At 34.0% G+C, this 12,090-nt stretch overlaps 1 protein-coding gene across 1 annotated transcript; it reads right to left on the bottom strand.

The window, feature by feature from the left end:
• Positions 1-4,308: 4,308 nt before the first annotated feature.
• On the bottom strand, positions 4,309-10,216 carry LOC125647252 (uncharacterized). The gene is made up of 12 exons (XM_056146311.1): positions 8,804-10,216; positions 8,487-8,616; positions 8,165-8,244; positions 7,770-7,904; positions 7,426-7,587; positions 6,819-6,929; positions 6,406-6,525; positions 6,148-6,285; positions 5,381-5,551; positions 4,907-5,075; positions 4,645-4,803; positions 4,309-4,458 (listed from the first exon to the last, which is right to left on the bottom strand). Exons 5-12 carry the CDS (start codon positions 7,549-7,551, stop codon positions 4,361-4,363), a joined length of 1,092 nt encoding a protein of 363 aa, XP_056002286.1. The 5' UTR covers positions 7,552-7,587; positions 7,770-7,904; positions 8,165-8,244; positions 8,487-8,616; positions 8,804-10,216; the 3' UTR covers positions 4,309-4,360.
• Between the last annotated feature and the right edge of the window lie 1,874 nt (positions 10,217-12,090).

The raw sequence follows: 12,090 nt of genomic DNA, 5'->3' as shown, positions 1-12,090 counted from the left end.
ATGTCTGAAATACGTAGACAGCATTCAGGGTTTGTGATCGAACAGTACACGCATTCAATCGTAAGCTAGCTTTGTGTTCAGCAATATCTAACATGCACATTTTGATTACAGGGACTATTGTTATTTGTATACTTAATTCTTTGTAGAGTAAAGGAAACGATTCATATAATTTATAATGTTTTCTTTGAATAAATTATCAATTTGCCCCTATCATGGACCCTTAAATTGAGTGATTTTCTAAATTTATTCCAGCTGTACACATCACAGAAAGTAAGGTCTACGGAATAAGAAACATATCGGTCCTCCTTCCAGGAGATTATAACCGAGCATAGATCTCGGCCTTCTGATAATTTCGATTCATGGCATTTAGGATTTTCCATTTTACGGAATTGCACGCTTTCCATGTAACGTGAAGGTGTTTTAGACCGTGATGTTAAAACACGATAAATTCTAGTATCAACTTCATTTCAAGAGTTAAAACATCATTAATACGACAAATATTATATATAAATTGTTGAAGGAAATAAATATCACTGCTTAGGATGGGTCTGTGAAGGTACATCCGATTATGCTGGTTCTGGAGAAGAAAATGGAAATGTAAGAAAACGGTTACAAAGAAACAGACGATAAAGAAAAGATGATAGGAAAAACGCATTTGATCTTTCAGCTCAGGTGATGTAAAACTATAGGCCTGACGGAAAAGATGATTTATCTTTCCTTAATCCGGAAATTAGTGCACTTGCGTAATTCAGTTTAAGACTTCCAGGTAGTATATTCGCGAAATGTCATTATCAACATTACATAGGACCGTGAAGATATTGCTGTTAGAGCAATCGCGGCAACAAATAATTTTAGACAACAACACATTACCACCCACCCCCCTCTAGGGATTTTTCTACACTATGAATTTTGGAAAGTGTGTATAAAATGAAGGTAAATGAAGGTAGTTTGACAAATAAAAATATTTCAGTAATTCATAGATACACTTCGCCTTAATGCCAAAGAACTTGATATAATTGTAAGGGGTTACATTCTTTAAAGTAAAATGCATGTTTGCAAATGCCATATTGTGTTAGTAAGATTCTCGAAGTTTATCATTTTTATGCCAACGAGGTAGAAGATCGGGGGGGGGGGCATATTGTTTTTGTCCTGTCTGTCATTCTGTAATTCTGTCATTGTCTGAAACTTTAACCTTGCTAATAACTTTTGAACAGTAAAAGCGAAAGCTTTGATATTTTATATGAATATTCCTTATGACAAGACCTTCCCGTGGGTACCAACATTTTTGACTCTTTGACCTTGACCTTGGAGTTTGATCTACTTTTAAAAAAAAAATGTAACCTTGCTAATAACTGTTGAACAGTGAGAGGTAGAGTTTGTTGATATTTCATATGAGTTTTCCTTGTGACAAGACCTTTCCGTTGGTGCTAAACCTTTTTACCTTGACTTTTAACCTACTTTAAAAAAAATACATTGGTCATAACTTCGAAATGGTAAATATTAGAGCTTTCATATTGCACATGAACATTTCTTGTGACAAGATCTTTCTACTGGTTTCAAGATATTTGTCCTTGTGACCTTGACCATCTTCGGAATTGGCATTATCGGGGGCATTTGTGTTTCACAAACACATCCTGTTTAACAATACTTTAATGACATAGTTTATGTTTTTGCCCCAAAACTTGAAGACGTTTTCATGCATTGATGTTAAACAATCTGATTTACAATACTTTCAGAAAATAATTGTTTGCAAAGGACTATGGTATCTTTATATGATCTGAAGAAGTTTTCCATTTTTCGGTGATTCTTAAAGAAAACAAATATTTTAGACCCAGAATTAGTAAATGTTCCATATATATATTTGAAACATCTTGTCAATCAAAGGGTTACGTAAATTAAAATATTACGTGTTTACAATTTTCAATGACATCGAAATCAGATCTGAAGAGTTTTTCCAGTTTTCGGCTATTATTATAATTTTTTTTTAATTTTTTTTTTTAAATTTTTTTACAAATTATAGGTTTTTGCCCCTAAACTGGAAAATATATCCATGCAAACAATCTGATTTATAGTGAAAGGCTTCCAAGCTTTCCGAAAATAATGTTATCAAATGACCACATTATCTATATAGGATCTGTAGAAGTTTTTCATTTTTCGGCGATTTTTAAAGAAAGAAGTAATGTTTAGCCCCAAAACTTCGTAGATGCTCCGACATATTTATGTCGAATAACTTGATATGTAATGAAAGGGATAAATACATTCACAAAATACTTGTTTGCAAATGTCAATGGCATATATATCGAATTTAAAGAGTTTTTCCAGTTTTCAGCTATTATTTTTACAAATTTCATGATTTTTGTCCCAAAACTCGTACACGCCCCCACGTAAAAATGTCAAACAACCTGATTTATAATGAAGGGACTGTGTACTTTCAAAAAATACTTGTTTACAAAAATCTTTAGGGGGTCTCCCATTACCTTTACTAGCCCATGGTCTGTGTAAAGGATATAAGCCTCAAACTGTCCATTCTGTGAACGGACTCTGAACTATTTTTTTTGGCCCAAACTATTTTTTTGTAATATAAGATCAATGTTTGGGGTGATTTGAAAAGAAATGGTGGCTTTAGTATCAAATTCAATGAATTTGAGTTAATTTATTTTAAAAGTTGTTGATAATCATATTGGTAACGAGATTCAAAGGATATGGTTTAAACTATCCATTCACAAAAAGGACCAGCGAAAGGTGGTGTGGAAACATCAACATACCATCGATTATATTTGTTGCAATTTTTCTCCATTTGGCAATTTGTTTTTACGGGAATTATAAATGCGCCTGAAATGGGTATCTATGTCATTGCGTATTTGGATCCATTCATTATTAACACATAATATGAATAAACATGAGGGAATTGAATTAGTTTACAATGCAACAACCAATATTACGAAATGAAACTTTGCATGGATATTTCTCACAAATGATTACAATGTACAAGACTATTATCATTTTAAAGCCAATGCAGAAATTCCATGACTATCTGTAGAGCAGATATCATCATTGTGTGGCTCTAGCATTGGTCTAATCTCGAGAGAGCCAATGCCGACTCTCAATGGTCAATTCAAGAATTGGACCACTCAAAGGCCAATGAAGGCAATTGGTTACTTTTTCAATGGCCAATGAAGGCACTGGAATAATTTCTGTCATGAGCTAATGGATGCATTGAACCAGTTTATCAATAGCCAATGCAGGCATTGGATCATTCACTCAAGAGCCAATGCAGGCATTGGACCACTCTGTCAAGAGCCAATACAGGCATTGGATCACTCTCTCAAGAGCCAATGCAGAGATTGGATCACTCTGTTAAGACCCAATGCAGACATCGAACTACTTTCTCAAGAGTCAATGCAGGCATTGGATCATTCACTCAAGAGCCAATGCAGGCATTGGGCTACTCTGTCAAGAGCCAATGCAGGCATTGGATTACTTTCTCAAGACCCAATCCAGGCATTAGACCACTCTGACATGAGCCAATGCAGACATTGGACCACTCTCTCAAGAGCCAATGCAGGCATTGGGCCACTCTGTCAAGAGCCAATGCAGGCATTGGATCACTCTGTCAAGAGCCAATGCAGGCATTGGGCCACTCTGTCAAGAGCCAATGCAGGCATTGGATCACTCTCTCAAGAGCCAACGCAGGCATTGGACCACTCTGTCAAGAGCCAATGCAGGCATTGGATCACTCTCTCAAAAGCCAACGCAGGTATTGGACCACTCTGTCAAGAGCCAATGCAGGCATTGGATCACTCTCTCAAGAGCCAATGCAGGCATTGGATCACTCACACAAGAGCCAAAGCAGGCATTGGGCCACTCTTTCAAGAGCCAATGCAGGCATTGGTCTACTTTTGTTACAAATGAATCAGAACACTGCATGATTCATATATGTACTGTGGAATGTGAAGTGGCTATATCAGGATCCATATGTAATTATACAGAGCCACTGCATGTTTCGACTAAACTTATTATGTAGAGATGATGCAGGCTGTTGATGACCATTTTTCGGACTCAATTGAAGCAATTTTTGTAGAGCCAACGCAGGGCTTGAATTATGTTATGTGTTACACCAATGCAGACATGAGACAACTGTTTTCCAGATTCAATGTAGGCTTTCAATGTCTTTCTATGTACAGTTAATTCAAGTAATGTATGGCCAATTATCAATTTACTTTACCATTTCATAGATTTCCTTGTTTTATCATCAATGAGATGACTAAAATTTATTGGCTCATGAAAAAGAAAACAAGAAAGACTGATACACGTTTCAATCAATTCTTTTTGTTTGCAAATCAATATTTTATAATTTAATCTAATAAAGAAATCTGTTGCAGGATCTGATCATGTCATTTCTGCCATCTACTCCAACAACATTGAAGCCCTTCTTCAGTCCTGATTGTAAGACTTCCCCTACAAAATATTGATGTTGATCAATTACCTAGCAATATCTAGAACTTAGCATACCAATATGTGATTAAGTAAATCAGAAAATGAATAAGTAATTAGCACATTATAAATATAGACCACCAAACAATGCATTAGCAACCAATAGCATAAATACTTTAAAATATGTATTACATGCAAGATATACTTTACCTTTTCCACAGTGCAGAACCAGGGTATTTCCCTTTTTGTTGACCTGGGAAAATAACTTTCCAAAGAAGGCTGTCTTTGTGGGCCCTTCTACCAATGTTGTCAAAGTTTTTACCTTACTCTTGCTAGAAGAAAGACACACAAAGGGCTGGATGCAGTTACCTGAAACAAAATATTTTGCTTTACAATACTATGAAAACTTGAAAGCTTAGATAAACTTGCGTTAAAAATTATAAAAAGCTTTTTTTCTTAATTTTGAACTTACTCTTTTTGTTGTAATATACAACAACGGCTGTGCCTTTGTCGGGGTACATTAGTTCCATGGCCTTTTTCGTGTCGCTGACTCCGCTCCATGAAGTGGAAATTATGAATGTGTGGTCCTCCTTCAGAAATGGAAGATCCACACATACGCGGAGTAACGGTTGCCAATCATACTGCAATAAAAATAAATGTGTTTGATTGCATTGACTCAATTCCTTATATATATATAGATATAAACATATATATATAAATATAAATATATAATAGTTTTAATATATTATATTTAAATAATATTTTGTCAGATGATTATATATATTACATCATTCTAGATATATTCTTTTTTATATATAAACAAAACTATAATAAATATATAAATATAAATATATATATGTTTATATCTATATATATATATATAATGCTTTATTTATAGACGTTAACAATATTATTATTTGGTGATTATATGTTCCATCTTACTTACTATTTCTTCATTAAAAATTGTTATGTCGACAGTGCTTTCCTCTCTCCCAGCCTTCAAAAATGTCAGGGAATCCTCCTGGAAAATCATGGGTGTTGATTTCTGCCCTGGATTTTTTCTTTGTTCTCCATGAATTGTCGCAGCCTCTCTCCGGGGATACCTCTTTTCACATCTCTGTAAAATATGATATGATATGAAATTGCTTCGCCTCACTGGAACTATCATATAGCTTATACATATAAACCTGTACACAACAACATGTAAAAAAGGAGTTTGGACAATGAAAGCTGCAGATGCTGCTGTAATTTTTGGAAGTATACCTAAGATGAATGACATGTCGATATCATTGACATTAACATTATATACATGCGTCCAAATCATAGATGTATCATATACATAAAGCTGCATTTCACATGAAATCGATATCTCATTGATTGCTCTTAGAAAGAAGGAAAAAATAGAGAACTGATTACATTATAATATTCCTGAAAATTTTCGTCAACACTCTCTATAAACTGACTGAGTTCTTCCTCTGCCTCATCCTCATTAGTCCAAAACGTATTCAAAGTCTTCTACCAGGTCATTTTTGAAAGTTTGCATACAGCCACCTGCATGTTCCTTGTCCCCTTTAGATATTCAGCCTCCTGTGATGTGGAAAGATTTGGGGGGGGGGGAGTAACCTATGAATCTCTGAATCTAACTGGATGTCAGATGATTATATATATTACATCATTCTAGATATATTCTTTTTTATATATAAACAAAACTACCTTTGTCATTTCTTCCAAATCATAATCTAAATTGGTGACCTTTACTAGCATTTCCAGGATCGTCTCCTTTGGTAGAGTCATTAAAGCTCTCCAGGGCGTGGTCACATTTAGGGAGGGAGTAGAGATGGATTCGTTTTTCTGAAAATCAATATGATATAAAGGAAATAATATATGAAAAATTTTCAATAATAGAATTGTAAAAGAACATTTTATTTGTGTAATATGCCATGTCATCTTAATTTGTGCATGATTCCATACCTTGATTTGTTGGTTCTTTAACTCCCCTTGTTCATGGAGGCCAAACACCAATACGCATTGCTTGTATACCGCCTCACTGGAACAAGCGATCCAAAAGATGGATTGGTAGCTTGATATCTCCTAAAATTACAATGAGATCAGTTAACGATTTTTTGCATAGCAAACCCCAAATTCACAACTGAGTACTATACATATATGACACATTCATGAACACGCATTATGAAAGAGTAACATTTTAGTGTATATATAAGTTTTGTCCATAACCTAAAATAAGTACAAATTCTAAAGACAATGAGACTATATCAGCAAATATAGGGCAGTAATCTAATAAATTGTATTATTTGTTATATTCCAGATTCGTTTATCTCTTCTATTGGAGGGTTGATCTTAAGTACACTCAATGAACAATATACCTTTCCAGGAGAGAGATGCTGCTGGCACTTTTCCCTCCATTCTTTTGTGTCTTCGCACCTCTTTGAGGTCACATCAATGAGGGTGGGTTTAACACTCCTAAACACTTTTACCTGTAATCAATTAGTTCAAATAATCAAAGATAGGTAAAAATGAAATGAATTGATATGGAGGTTGTATATTTGAAATTAAGGATGTATGCTAAACCAGAGAAATTTGATGTGGGTGAAAAGTGGAAGATATGTACAATATATTGAAGTTGTAAATTTTCAAATGTACTTAATTTTGTCAAAAAATACAGTTTTAGTAGAAAGTAATCTAAAAACAAAAAAATAAAACCCCTGCTGGACTCGAACCTACGACCTACAGTTCAGCAGTCTGTATTGAAACCTACTGAGCTACTCGACTAGGTATTGAAATTGAAAATGAAAAGTCAAATATTGCTGATATCCATTTTTTCATCCATGTTTTTACAGGAACTCAGCCATTATGACCATAAGAAAAATATAAAATTAAGTGCACACATTATCTGGACTGTTCAATCTCTAATCCCCAAAAAAGTGTGAAAAGGAGGGTTGACAAGGAATTTAAATTATATGTATCAATTACCATATCCGTGTGTGAAATCTTGTGGATGTTATGTCCAATGATATTGTGATTATTGGCAACAAAAATCTCCTCTTCAGTTGAAAGATTTACAAAGATGTGTGAAGGCATATCAAGAAACTGTGGCATATGGGGCACAGCACATGGTTTTCAACAGCTGCTAACCTGTTTTAATTTAGAATAACAGTTATCATATTTGGTATTAATTTATGTTTTATTGTATTAAATTATTAAACAAATTCGTAACCTGTATGATGATGACATTTTGACTTAATGTATATGATAAAATTCACATAAATGAAATGCAGATTGAGTCTTCATCTAAAGGAATTGAAAATTAAACTTGCCTTAGGTGATTCCCCAAGACATCTGTAGGAATATCCATTTAAATGTTGGATATCAACATTATTTACATGTTTTCCAATAAGGTGTACAGCAAGGGGCTGGGAAGAGGTGCAAGCTGCCGTTTGTCCATTTTGAATCTGTTGTACGATTAATCACATTAAATCTTGGTTACATTAAACAGTCGCTCAGGTCCTCAAGTTTTTTTTTTCCTTGTAACATTATTTACTTATGAATGAGAATTTAGGACATTAATCATGGGATTATTGAGATGGAGGGAGTTAAAATTGTAACTGCATACGTTTTGAAAATGAAATGTTTTTAAATGATTGCATGTATTTGGTGTAATGATAGACAGACTATATCTATAAATACAAATTATCGGTATTCAAGTATGTACCTGTTCCACAAAACTGGCATTGGTGTATCTGCAAGGTGTCACTGAGCCCTCTATTCTGCTCAGTAGTCTCTGATGTACTCCTGAAATTTATATTACTTTGCAATAAAAACATTTTTTTAAGAACTTGACATTTAGAAAAAGAAAAACAGAAAATAAGAAATGATACGTATCCCACATAGATATTTTCTCTAGTCACAAATCATTGCATTGAAATAATTATTCATTATTTCTCATTCCTCTATTTGGGAATAATTCCCCTTACATCATGATTATACGTGTATCAGTGTAATGTAAACTGCTGTAATATAACGAGTAGTCTTACCCGGCATGCTCTTTTCTCTTAACCTTTTGATAATGTTTTCTTGGGCATCACTCGATGTCATTTGTCTTCGGGATAGAGATGCCTGCAGGGGTTTAACTCTGGCTCTCTTTAGAGGGGGTTCATTCACCTCCTTTGGATTTAAGATATAATTCTTTATGCATTCCATGTGTTTCCAAAATTTTCCTAATGTATGCGTTACATTCACCTTCATGAATTGGTTATTGAATGCAAATACAACATTTATATCGTATATATACTTTCAATACATTCTTTCAGAGATTTAATTTGATGAAGAGATGGACATAACACCAATGTACCTGCGAATCCTCTGTAGGGCATGTATCAGGGCATACAAGTTCGAGGATGCCAGGGTCATCTGCATATTGAGTCTCTTCGGAGTCCATCTGAGTTTCTTCTACAAACCCATAACTCCCTAGATTGAGGAAATACATCTTTCATAATTATCATTTACAATGTACCGTTTCTTGAAGACCAAAAATACATGAGGCATTATACATTCATAAACACAGTACACACACACACACACACAGAGAGAGAGAGAGAGAGAGAGAGAGAGAGAGAGAGAGAGAGAGAGAGAGAGAGAGAGAGAGAATCTGAATTTTAAAACTTGCATCTACATTGTTGTAAATGACTTGGTTGTTCATGAATCTAAAAATAGTTTTGCATTTTAAAAAGCATCATTTGGCTCCACTTGTTTGGCACGCTGTTTTTTGGCTATATTTAGATCTAAAACTTCATAGTTATTTCGGATTTCAAACATTTCGGTTGAGCATCACTAAAGAGACATTATTTGTCGAAATACACATCTGGTGCATCAAAATTGGTACCGTATAACTTTTACATTATGACCCCTGGGTCGAGGTCTCTGCTGGTGGACTGTTAGTCCCCGAGGGTCTCTACAGCACAGTAGCTAAGTACTTCGTTACTAGCTTGAAAATACGGATGTATATTTAATTGCTGTTATAAAATTTAGAAATTCATTTAAAAATTAAGGATTATCTCCCTCATGCATAGCTCTTATCCTTGGACGAATTTGGCTCCACTTGTTTGGCACGCTGTTTTTGGCTATATTTAGATCTAAAACTTCATAGTTATTTCGGATTTCAAACATTTCGCTTGAGCATCACTGAAGAGACATTATTTGTCGAAATGCGCATCTGGTGCATCAAAATTGGTACCGTATAAGTTTTACATTTAAATAGACCATTAATCATAATACATCTTTTGAACACAACTGTATTTTGGAAAACCCCTACTTCGAACAAGCATAGTATACGGTGAAAATTGTGGTGAGTAACCGAACTGACTTAGGGGTATGTTATTCCTGTATATTTATCCTACATGTACGTTAACATTATTTTCATTATATCCGAATCATACATATAGATTGTCATTAAAACTGAAATAATGATTAAAAAATACTTGTTTTCATTCAACGAAGAAATTTGACCCGGCACTTGGTGTTACTTGGTTTATCGTATCTTGATGTACATAATGGGACCTAATCACGAAAACAACGTTATGGAAATACTTTTAATTTATATAGGTTTGATTTATAAAGAGAGATTTATTTTAATTAGTACTTACAATAATTGCTTTCTGGGGATCACAGTTGATGTGTTTCGCCCGTAATTCGTCCTTGTTGGGGATATCCACTCGTTGTAATGGGGGCATTCATATTTGCTCCTAGAAAATCTCATTCTGACATTATTTTTAATGGCATAGCAATTGTTTTCTTCTTTCTGAATAGCCCACATCTTTCTTGATTCGTTTCTCCAAAATAACTGTCGCGAACACCGTAACGTGCATTTCATACCGCATATGTCATTTTTTTTTTAAAAGTGATAATAAATCCGCGAAAGACGCACTGGTGGGTTAACCGTTATGTAACGTTATTGTGCACAATGAAAAGGGTGTGTATGATACGATTTTAATTGTTATTGACGATTAACATAAAAAAATAGAATTAGGAAACTGCAGTTATTGGTACAGCCCACAAGACAGAGTTTTCGGCCCGGGACCATATTGGACGTCCTAATGGGTAAGGACAAAAAAACGAGTTATACATTTCTATACATAAATATATTATTCTTGTATTATTTATTATTTTAAAAAATCACTTATGCTATACATACATTTTTACAAACGACAACTTTTTATCATTTAATCTACAGTGCAGTAGATCATTGTATATTTATTTTATAGCACATAATCTAGCTTATAGTGTTACAATATCAAACCAGATGTAGTAGAACCATGTAAATATGTTGAAATGGGTGTGATAACTCCATCTGTTGTATAAACAGATGAAATAGAGCCATACTCAGATATCGAGACTGATGAGGAAACTGTTGACATAGAACCCTATCCAAATGATGAAGTAGAATCTTCATATTCTGATCGTAATTAAACAAAATTTTAGTTTTAATGAAATCTGATGTCATTCGACGATCTATTTACATGTACATGTAAACATCTGTAATGAAAAGTTGTTATAAGGTATATTAATGAATTATATTGAAGTACAATGTGTTAAATCCTGTCCGTTATAAACCAGGCAGAACAACTAGCTCTCATTTCAGTGTCAAAATCATTTATTTAAAATCAATTAAATTCATTTCATCTTAATTTTAAGGCATCAGGCTGACAAGACATCACTCATCTGCACTCTGTAGAACAATATGTCCCAAATATTGCACATTTAAACTTTCAAGGTACATGTCCAACTCTTTTTTATAATTGTCTTAACTTTAACTTCTCAATATATATCTAATTTTGAGATTTCTTCTGTTCATGAAACGTAATTTTGTAGTGAAAACTATATGGAGGTTAGGAGAAATGAACCAAAGAATCAGAAAGATCATACTCAATGGTTACTAGACTATTTCTTTGAGCATGCAACGCAGGACACAGTTTACCATCTCATTTGTGGAAAGGAAGTCTGCATGAAGTGTTGGAAGTACTGTTACATTATCACACATTCGTTTAACACCTCGTCATGTAATGACCGGAACACTTAATATTTGTCATGTCCGTCTTCCATCTGTCACACCTTAAGGTTATGCTCACTTTCAAAGACAGCATTCAAACTATTGATTTCAAGCTTCATACAGAGGTGTGGTGGGAACATTTATAGCATATGGACATGACGTTTAATATATCATTAGTAAGATATATGAATTAGGTTTATAGTTTACAAATTCATTTATATCAGATTAAAATCTGTCCTACCTGCGTTTGCCTAGAGTGAAAAAGAATTTTAAGACATCAAATGCATACGCAGTGATTTAGTTTTCATGTACAGTAGAGGAATGTGTGATCATGTGTCCAATCTATATTGATAAATGTATTCTTTCATAGGGAGGTTCATATTGTTTCTACTTATAAATACAACACATACCTTGGTGAAAGTAGGAATGGTACCAGAGAAAATATACATGCAAATGCTGGATCAGTGAGGCCTTCAATTAAAAATAGTGGTATACATACATCTGTAAAAGGTTCAACATATACCATTGCTGGTTGTAAATGGATCTTGATATATATTATCACAATAATTGATGTTGATTGCTATATGATAATC

The sequence above is a fragment of the Ostrea edulis genome, chromosome 8 (genome assembly GCF_947568905.1).
Source record: "Ostrea edulis chromosome 8, xbOstEdul1.1, whole genome shotgun sequence".
NCBI lineage: Eukaryota > Metazoa > Mollusca > Bivalvia > Ostreida > Ostreidae > Ostrea > Ostrea edulis.
Note: the sequence above shows the minus strand (reverse complement) of the source record. Positions and strands in the feature narration are given on the sequence as shown.

What these genes read in the sequence shown, in the direction of transcription:
- LOC125647252 (XM_056146311.1), bottom strand. Translation starts at nt 7,551, where the DNA reads ATGCCACAGTTTCTTGATATGCCTTCACACATCTTTGTAAATCTTTCA. An exon ending in TAAAGAACCAACAAATCAAG is followed by an intron (nt 6,286 to 6,405) that starts GTATGGAATCAT and finishes ATTGATTTTCAG; the next exon opens with AAAAACGAATCCATCTCTAC. An exon ending in CAATTTTTAATGAAGAAATA is followed by an intron (nt 5,076 to 5,380) that starts GTAAGTAAGATG and finishes TTTTTATTGCAG; the next exon opens with TATGATTGGCAACCGTTACT.